This window comes from Gossypium hirsutum, chromosome D13, assembly GCF_007990345.1.
Source record: "Gossypium hirsutum isolate 1008001.06 chromosome D13, Gossypium_hirsutum_v2.1, whole genome shotgun sequence".
In the NCBI taxonomy this organism is placed as follows: Eukaryota; Viridiplantae; Streptophyta; class Magnoliopsida; order Malvales; family Malvaceae; genus Gossypium; species Gossypium hirsutum.
The window spans coordinates 9,875,126-9,885,892 of record NC_053449.1 but is presented as its reverse complement, the minus strand read 5'-3'; the positions used below and the strand labels follow the sequence as shown (position 1 = coordinate 9,885,892).

At 36.6% G+C, this 10,767-nt stretch overlaps 1 protein-coding gene and 1 pseudogene across 1 annotated transcript; one reads left to right on the top strand and one right to left on the bottom strand.

Annotated features, from left to right (window-relative positions):
• Positions 1–338: 338 nt before the first annotated feature.
• On the top strand, positions 339–3,069 carry LOC107920784 (lanC-like protein GCL2). The gene is made up of 6 exons (XM_016850630.2): positions 339–707; positions 802–980; positions 1,122–1,233; positions 1,322–1,438; positions 1,517–1,837; positions 2,605–3,069. Exons 1-6 carry the CDS (start codon positions 546–548, stop codon positions 2,941–2,943), a joined length of 1,230 nt encoding a protein of 409 aa, XP_016706119.1. The 5' UTR covers positions 339–545; the 3' UTR covers positions 2,944–3,069.
• Positions 3,070–3,153: 84 nt separating this feature from the next.
• Positions 3,154–9,677, bottom strand: LOC107919787 (bifunctional epoxide hydrolase 2-like; annotated as a pseudogene).
• Between the last annotated feature and the right edge of the window lie 1,090 nt (positions 9,678–10,767).

Sequence of the window (10,767 nt, the reverse complement as noted above, 5' to 3'; positions counted from 1 at the left end):
AGCAAATGCTGTAGGAGGGGGGACTGCGCGGGTAGACCATTCGCACCTACCTGTCAGGCTCAATTAGTCTCGCCTATCTGACAGGCGCGACCCGTTTTTTACCCGTATTTTGACCCGTTGACTATATTTTTACCTGTATATATATTTAAATATTTTTAATAAAAATAAAAAAATTAATATTTTATTTACATAAAAAAATATTTTTTAATATAAAAAATTGATTCACGCCTGTCAGATAGGTGCGATTAAAGAAAATATACCATTTCGATAATTAATCTAGCTGAGAACCAATTAAGTGTTTAATTTTTTTAATATATTTAAGTAAAAAACACTCAATTTGAGCCAAAGCAACCTATTCCTTGCCACTTCTGCATTCCTTCCTGCTCTTCATGGCATGTTTCTGACACTTTTACTAAAAACCATAGCAGCGTGGAGACAGGTGTTAGCTTGTGGCAGCTCCAGATCAGTTGTAAAAATGCTTAATCCCTTAAAAAAGTTAAAACACTCTCGCGATTCTTAAAGAAACCCAAAAGACTGAAAAAATAATGGCGGATCGTTTCTTTCCCAACGTATTGCCGGACTTCGTACCCGAAACAACACAAAACGAACAGCAAGAAATTGGAGATACTCTGATCAAACTTCTATCCATGCCTTACTCTTCTCTATCTCAACATTTCAAACGCACCGCTTTGGACCTCAAAGAAACCGTTGCCTCTCCCTCTCTATCTCTTTTTCTTCCTAATTTTCGCTGCGTTTTTTTTTTTCCTTCAACCTCACCACATATTTGCCTTATTGACCCAGGTAACGCTGGAAACGTGGGGGATAACTTTGCAAAAAGTCTCCGACTTTACTCTCTATTGTGGCAGTCTCGGTACTGCTTTCTTGCTCTTCAAATCCTATCAACTTACCAACAACACCAACGACCTCTCCCTCTGCTTAGCCATTGTTGATGCTTGCAACTCCGCTTCCTTATCTTCTCGGTACATCTATCACTTCTTCCTTCGCTTTTTTACTTAAATTGGATTATATCCAGTTTACCCATACAATCGATTTCGTTATTTGCTTCAGTACTTAAATTGGGCCATATCCAGTTTATATATATATATATAATGTAAAAATAGGGATGCAACCTTTTTATGTGGTCGAGCGGGTGTTTGTGCTCTTGGTGCTGTGGCCGCAAAGTATTCTGGAAATCAAGAGTCGCTTAATCACTACTTAACCCCGTTTAGAGAGGTACTCTGCTGATGGTTTTCCAACTTTATGGCCGCTTTTTTTTTTCCTAAAAAAAATAGACTGTAATTTCTATGATTAAATGAATCAGATTAAGCTCTCAAGGGATCTCCCTGATGAATTATTGTATGGAAGAGCTGGGTTTCTATGGGCTTGTTTTTTCTTGAACAAGCATCTTGGTGAAGGGACTATCCCTTCTACAACTACAGTAAGTATATGTTCGTGATATATCATCTCTAAATGAGGTTGGATTAAACATAAAATTTTTGGGTGTTTTATTGTGCAGCGTGCAGTGGTTGATGAAATTATCAAGAATGGCAGGGCGTTGGGGAAGAAAGGAGGAGGAAGTCCTTTGATGTTTGAATGGTATGGAGAAAAGTATTGGGGTGCTGCGCATGGATTGGCAGGTATTATCTATGTGTTAATGGACACGGAGTTGAAACCGGATGACGCTGAGGATGTAAAAAGCACTCTTAGATACATGATTAGGAATCGATTTCCGGGTGGGAACTACCCTGCAAGTGAACAAGATAGGAAGTCGGATGTTCTTGTCCATTGGTGCCATGGAGCCCCTGGGATCGCCCTCACTCTTGTCAAGGCTGCTGAGGTAAGATTAAAATTTATCAAGTTCTAAGTTCTTGTGTAAACTATATTTAAAAGAATTTACATTTTTTTTGTCCTTCTCCGAGGGACATTTTATTAAAATCACTAGGTTCTCCTAGTTTATTGGGTAATGGCATTGATTGGACACTTGTTTATCAATTATTCGTGTGTTTGATGGTGAGATTATTCCTGCAATGAGGTTTATGTATTTGCAAAAGCATGTAGTAAATTAGATTTTTTATTTATATTGTAGCCGCTAGAGAAAGAACTAAGGTAGAATTGCTAGAATTGTTTGAATAACTTCCATCATTAAATATTAAGCATTAATGGATTCACTCTGACTTGGTGTTTGCTTGAATGGAATTCATTAATGCTACAATTGATTATTAGTGTAATAACATAAGAAAAAAATTTATTTAACACAGGTTTTAAAATAGTTAGACATAAAATAAAGAATAGTTATATAAATTTGAACATATAATTAGAAAGATGAGTAAAAACTCTTGTAAAAGATAAGACCTCTTCAAAATAAGCAAAAGTTTTCCTTCTTTTTGCCACAAACAAGTCATGCGAGTGGCTACCAATTGTAATTAGTTTATAGCTAATCAATAACATGTGGAATAAAATAATACTCCAACCAAACGTAGCATAAGTTCAATACAAAGTAATTCTTTCTTGAAGGTTTTGCTTCTAAAAGAAATAAAATTAGCAACCAGCAACAATTTGTGTACTGTTAGAATTAGAATTCATTAGAATCTCTGTGTTCTTTAGGTCTTTGGAGATGATGAATTTCTGGAAGCAGCTGTGGATGCAGCAGAGGTGGTGTGGAACCGTGGGTTGCTGAAGCGGGTAGGAATTTGCCATGGCATTAGTGGGAATGCTTATGTTTTCCTTTCACTTTACCGAAAAACAGGCAACGTAAAGTTCTTGTATAAGGCAAAAGCATTTGCTTGCTTTTTGCTTGATCAGGCTCACAAGCTTATATCCAAGGGAGAGATGCATGGGGGTGATAGGCCCTATTCCTTGTTTGAAGGGATTGGGGGTATGGCATATCTTTTCCTAGACATGATTGAGCCCTTGGGTTCCAGATTCCCTGCATATGAGCTCTAATTTCTAGGCTAATGCAATAGGTATTGCCTGTCTGCTTTCCTGGAAGACATGCCTTTGGATAACACTTGTAATGAATTGTTTGCAATTTTGAAATGGTTGAAGCATGGATCTATAAGTTTCGGATTATTTGCTCTCTTTATATGTGCACCAATTTGTAGTCAATGATATGAACCTGATACTAATGTACTATTTCTCCACCCCAATACTTTGATTAACTCAAAATAAGAATATGTGGCAGTTCTTATCTTCGTCCCAAAGTTGGTGCTTTTTTTTTCTTTAAAGCTTTTTTTTTACAAGTGTATTTTCTCTAGTTTTGTTTAATTAAAGAAGCTGGCAGCATAATTGTAAGCTTCCACAAGCCTTTTTGATTTGGTTGTTAAAATGATAATGCTAATCTTGGTGTAAGAGAGTGAATGCTAGTACATTTGATGAACTGAAATCAAGAGACTCTCCAACTTCCAATGCATTCGAATTTGACCATTTTGAGGTAATATTATTCTTATTTAAATGGCACAAGGTCCTTTTATTCAGCGGAAGGAGACGAAGCAGAAGCTAAGCCATGGATTTGCTCTATTTGCAATGTTTGTTAAGGAATGAGATAATGAAATGATTCACCTCCCCAGGAAGTTGTTCTTGGACGAAATGGTTACCTTGTGCCAAAAATGTGACATCCAAATTGGGCGCAAACTCCTTTACTTTGCCAGTCCTGATATAGTCTTCCAGCTCTGGGAATTTCATAATATAGTCCTACTCTCCCATGATCAGAAGTCCTGGAGCTCTGATTTTCCCATCATCCAGCCTACAGGACTGCATCATAGTCTTGCACGTAAGAGATATATATACGTATAAAATACATATTTGAACAAAATAAACTAGCTATAGCATAGGATTAGTTTGACTTATTAGAATATAATCAATCATGCTTCACCTGTATGGAACTTGCAGTGTAGTACGAAATCCGCTTTTCTCGTATAAAGAACCATACTCTGCAAGATCCTCCTCGCTCAACCATGGTGGGAGAGGTGCAAATGAGTCAACCAAATCCAAGATCTCTTGGTCATCAACAGCAACCTAGGGTAAACTTCTAGAGAACATAGTATAAACCTTGCGTATGACAATCTTTGTGTCGAAGCGGCCAAAATCTGCTTCAGCTCTTCCTGCCACCTGTAGGGAATTTACAATGCAACATGATGGAAATGAGAGATGGCATGGAAAAAGATAATAGTAAATGAAATGAAATTACTTACCATCCATCTTAGCATATAAAAGCCAGGTGGAATGAGAGGAAGTTGAGCCTGGAGTGTAGAGAGACCTGGTAGTAGGAAAGGAACGCTTAGTAAAATGATGGTGGACACTCTGTCAGGGTGAAGTTTGCCCACCATGGCTTATTGAGAAACATATAAGGGATTTGACTGGATAGGAAAGATTGAATTTTATTATATGAAATAAAGTACCAAAACATAGTATTTATAACACAATCTATCAACAGAAACCATAACCACCTTAACTACCAAGCTCTAACTACTAACTGCCATAACAGTTTTTCATTCCTTAACATGCCTCCATCTTCCTAATATCTGCCGTTTGTTCAAACTTTGCAACCAATTTAAGATATGATTTAAATTTTGCAAATAAAGGAGCTGACAAAGGTTTGGTAAAGACATCTGCTACTTGTTCCTGTGCTAGAATATGACCCACACTTAGTTTTCCAGTAGCAATCTTCTCTCTAACAAAGAACAGATCTAACTCAACATGTTTAAACTTTGAGTGCAATACTGGATTTTCAGATACAGCAACAGCTCTTGAGTTATCACACTACACTACGGCCTTTCTTGAGGTAGAAACATGCAGTTCAGACAAGAGAGACTTAAGCCAAATCACTTCTGTAACAGTGTGAGCTAGCCCTCTATACTCAGCTTCTGCTGTTAACCTGGAAACAGTCTGTTGCTTCTTCGATCCCCAGGCTACAGGATTACCCCTAAGGAACACACAAAACCTTGTAGTGGACCTCCTATCATCCACATCAGTCCCCCAATTTACATCTGAATAACCAACCAAATCCAAGTTGACAGCTGCAGTAAAATGAATACCATAGTCCACAGTGCTTTGAAGATACCTGAGAATGCGTTTTACAGCCTTGAAGTGCTGGTCAAGAGGCCGATGCATAAATTGACAAACTTTATTGACAACAAAAGTAATTTTAGGTCTGGTGATGACCACATACTGCAGAGCACCTACAATGCTTCTATACTCGGATTCATTCTCAATTGCACTGCCAACATGCTGAGATAAGTTTGGTAAAGTGACCATGGGTGTAGGAGATCCATTTGCCTGATCCATTCAAGCTTTTTTTAGAAGATCAAGAACATATTTGCACTGACTTAAAAACAACCAATCAGTGGTGGGAGTTACTTCAATACCAAGGAAGTAACTTAGAGGCCCCAAATCTTTTAAGGAAAACTAGGTATCCAAGGTTGAAACAAAGCTATTTATGCTACCTTGATGATTTCCAAGACAATCTTGTCATCCACATACACTAGTACATACAAAATCACCCCCTCAGCATTTCTTACAAAGAGAGAACCATCTAACTTAGCCAAAACAAACTGTGAAGTGAGCAAGAAATCTTGTAGCTTGGAGAACCAGGCTTTGGGAGCCTATGTAAGACCATACAGTGCTTTCTTCATTCTACTCACCAACGGTCGTTCACCATGCTTCTGCACAAAACTAGGAGGTTGAACCATATAAATTTCTTCTAACAAGTCACCATTGAAAAACACATTGTTGATATCCACTTGCCTTAACTACCATCCAAACTTTACAGCCAACGTCAAAACAACTCGAATTGTTGTTGGTTTCATAACTGGGCTAAAAGTTTCTTGAAAATAAATACCTTCTTCCTGAAGATATCCCTTAACTACCAAGCGACCCTTGTAACAAGCAATAGTGCCATTTGAGCAGCGTTTGAGTTTGAACATCCACTTGCAGCCTATAGCTCTTCTGTTTGCAGGTAAAGGAACTAAGTCCCATGTCTTATTTTTCAACAGAGCACCATACTCTTGCTGAGCTACTAGTGTCCACTCTTTACTAGAAAATGCTTCCTCAATTGTGACAGGCTCAGTCTCACTCAACTCAGCTGAGAACACCTTGGGCTTAAAGATGTTATTTTTGGATCTGGTTTGCATAGGATGAGAGTTGATAGGTAAAACTGATAAAGGATCCTGAAGTTCCCTAACAACTAGACTACCAGCAGAATCCAAACTTGAATTCATTAGAGGATTTACATCATAATGAGATGGAATTGGAGTATGAGCAGAACTACTATTGCTAGCTTCATTTCCTGGCGAGATGCTATCGTCTTGCCTCAATCTTAAATCAGTGGACTCCAAAAGAAGATGAAGTACCAGACTCTAACATAGCTCCTAAATTCAACTGAGCTGAAGTACCAGGCACATTTGGAGCACCAAATCCAGATTGGTCCAAAGAAAATACCACAACTGGAACCTGAGACTGCTGATATTGAAACTTTGGCTGAGTCCAAGAAGTGGCGAAACCACCGCCTGAGCTAGTAAAGCTAGCAAAAGGAAAACATTCTTCATCAAACACCAAATGCCTAGAGACAAAGATCTTACTAGTATCATCAAGACATTTGTATCCTTTGTGAACAGGTCTATAGCCGAAGAACACACAAGACCTGAAACGATATTGTAACTTATGAGTATTAAAGGGTTTGAGATATGGATAACACCTACAGCCAAACATCTTTAAATGCATGTAGTTAGGTACAGTTTTATGTAACACCTTATAGGGTGACTTGCCATTGAGAACAGGTGTGGGAAGTCTATTGATGAGATAAACAACACTGATAAAAGCATAAGCCTAAAGATGCATAGGCACACTAGCCTAAGCCAACAATATCAGACCAGTATCAACTATATGCCTGTGTTTCCTCTCCACCAAGCTATTTTTTTGGAGGTATAAGGATAAGAAAGCCGATGATGAATCACCAGCTGAGAGAGTACCTTTGGAAAAGAACAAAATTCTCCACCTCAATCAATTTGAAGAACCTTTATTTGACATCCAAACTAAACTTCAATAAATTTTTGTAGATGAAGAAATTTGTCTAAGGCCTCAGACTTGCGCTTTATAATATACATCCAAGAATATCTAGAATATGCCTCAACAAAGGAGACATAATAAAAATTGCCTTCAGATGCCATAGAAGTAGGTTCCCACAGATCATAAACAATTATGTCAAAAAGAGCTAAACAAACAGTAGTAGAGGTAGAAAATAAAAGTTTATGAAACTTTCCAAGTTGACATGCTGAACAAACTGAATTCAACTTACAACTCTTTGAAACAATATTACACTTTTGAAGAACTATAGTGACAGTTTTATTACAAGGGTGACCAAGACGTTTGTGCCACAAATAAAAAACTGAACCACTAAAAATAAGAGACCCTAGATGAGTAGTGTGAGCAGTGGCTGGAGAAGAAAAAGTTGTGAAACTTTGAGTGCCTAATAGATCAAACTGGTACAAACCGTCATGAATGCGACTCACCAACAAGATTTTCCCTGTCTTGGTATCCTTCACAAAGCAATGGAAATGATTAAATTCAAAATAAACTTGATTATCTTTAGCAAATTGTACAACAGACATTAAGTTTTTGCAGATTCATGGAACATGCAACACATTTTTCAAATGAAAAACTCTGCTTGTACTTGTAAAGGATGAGGAGCCAACATGAGCCACTGGTACAGACACACCATTTCCCATGAAAAGCTTGTTGTTACCTATATATTGTGCTACCTTCTGCAAATTACCCAGGTCATTGTAACATGGTTGGATGCTTTCGAGTCCGGATACCATACTTTTGTGTTCAAGGAGCTTGTGGGAAACTGCCCTTTTATGGAGACAGCATTAGTTTGAAAACCAGAACTTTGCACAGTATTTTTTTGGGAACAAAAATGAGAACCTCCATACAATGAATTTGAAGAATCTTGAAACTGATGACAATGCACATGCATTATCTGATTAGAAACCCTTTCAAAGGACTCATCAAATCGATAGTAACACTTCTGTACAGTGTGACCAGTCCTACCACACAGCTGGAATTGAGGTTTGTTATGGACAAACCTTCTTCCTCGGCCTCTGCCTTGAAATGTCCTAGAACCACCACCCCTGTAGGGTGGTTTAGAACCTCTGTCGAACTGCCCAGTGCTTGTATCATCAATACCACTTTGCTGATCAATATTAGCCTGTAAATCAATACCACTTTGCTTATCAATATTAGCGAGTAAAGGCATACTAGAAACAAAATCTTGTTGTCGAGCTTCACAATCAGTAAGCATCTCAGCAAGAAGATCAAGTGGAACACACATTGCTGAAACCACAACTCGAATTGACTTATACTCCGCTAACAGACCAGCAAGAATGATACTAATTTGTTCCTCCTCAAAAATAGCATTGCCTGCAGCCATTAAGGTATCACACAAACCTTTAATTTTGGCCAAGTATTCTTTAATGGTTGATTGCCCTTTTTTTTAAGAATACAAAGAATGCGTCAGAGTAGAAACTGTCATAGTAGATTTAGTAGCAAACTGCAGGACAACTATATTCCACACATCAAAACTTGATCGAGCACCAGTGAGATGCACCAAGATATCATCAAAAATGGTGGATAATAACCAAGAAGCTAACAACTTATCTTGTTGCTTATGAAACAAGAAATAGGGGTTAGCAACAAGTTTACCATCTCTGTTAACAACAGACTGTAGAGGAACACTAATAGTTCCAAGAACAAATTCATGCAACCCATACCCCTCAAGAATTAACATAACCTGTTATTTCCATAAAAGAAAGTTATGCTTACCTAGTTTCATAGTATCATGCGTAGGAAATTATTGAATCTTTCTCAAAGAATCACAACTAGGATCGGGAGAAGAACCAGCTTCAGGTGTAGCTGTGTTGATTGACGGATGATTCTTGTCATCATTACCAGAAACAACTTCTGTCACCATGGAAGAAACACAAAAAAGACTCTTAAAAAAAAAACTAAGGCTTAGATACCATATTGAGAAACATATAACGGATTTGAGTGGATAGGAAAGATTGAATTTTATTATATTAAACAAAGTACCAAAACATAGTATTTATAACACAACCTATCAACAGAAACCATAACCACCTTAACTACCAAGCTCTAACTAATAACTGTCATAACACTTTTTCATTCATTAACATAGCTGCTACGAAGGCCCCGAAATCCTTGGCAACAAGATGTGCTTGGTTTTAGCAGTATAAAAATATTAAACGTATGTGTTGATCTTAGCTCGTAAACACATCAAAGTCACTAATGGTACCTTATTGATACCCAAGAGTCGAGAAAGGCAACGACATCATTAACAAAGTCATTAAAGGTTGCCGTCTCTGGTTCTGATGGATGCTATGAGAGTCGATAGCCCCTAAAATCAATGGAAATAGCTCGGTACCCAGTATTAGCCACAACAATTGTCTGGTGTCTCCAAGAATACCAAATTTTCGGGAATCCATGCAAGAATACCACCACCTTAGAACCTGCACGCCCACACCTCCCATCATTGTTAAAACTATCTTGCCACTAGTATTATTAGTTAGTCAAATTACGTACAGAAATTTCTAACTAGTTCCAATCTGGGCCACATGAAGCTTCAATCCTTTAGCTTGGACGTGGTTGTGTTGAATCTTTTTCATTGTTTAGAGGTGGATGAAGCTGAGTGAGAGATCAAGGGCGTTGAATCAAAGCTATTTAAAGCGCAGTATGATATGTCTATATTATAATCCTTATTAATAATGTGTGAAATGGCAGGTGATGATGATTCTATATGAGTACTGTGTTTCTTTAATCATGGTACTGTAATGTTAAATCAATTTAGATCGTGTATTGTTTATGGAAGTTTTTTTATCATTTCACTCCGTCGTGGAGAATTGGTAACGTGGATGATGTCCAATTATAATTAAAAGGTATAATTACTTCTGTAGCCCTTTAACTTTATAAAAAAATATTTTAACCTTCCATTTAATCTTTGTCTCTTTTAGCCTTTAATCTTATTTGTCAAATCATCTCAAATGAATAGAAAAGTTAACTTTGCTGGCATGGCATACACATGATTATAGTAATGTCATTAATTAATTAGTTTTTTAAAATTTTAAAAATTATAAAATACTTTTTAATTTTTTTAAAATTTTAAAAAATAATTAATTCCTAATAGATGCATATATGTGGACTACAACATAAGTGGATGTCAAGTCAACAAAGTTAACAAACATTAACTTTTTCATTCATTTTAAAGTGATTAGATAAACAATACAAATTCAAGAAGTAAAAGAAGAGAATAAATGAATGGTTAATTTTTTTATAAAATTATATGTTTAAAGTCTAATTAAAATAATAATTAAAATTTTGTTGGATCACAAACTTGAAAATTTTGACAACACTATTGTCATTAAGAGAGCTTATATTTGGTTATGACTTGTCATTATATAGTATAGTGTTAGGGATAAACCTGAATAAACGACGAGTAAGAAAAGTAGAGAATATCAAACAACTAAATATTTACATGGAAAAAAATCCTCCAAATAAAGAGGATAAAAAATGGTAGGCAAATGAAAATTCACTAAATGAGAAAATAATCGAAGAGTACAAGATGAATATAATAAAAAAAACTAACCCAAAATAGAAAACTCTCTGGCTAAAACAAAAAATCCCTTCAAAGCTCTCTCTTAATCTTGATGTTATGAATATATTTATTCTAGGGTTACTAAGGTCCTTTTTATAGGATAA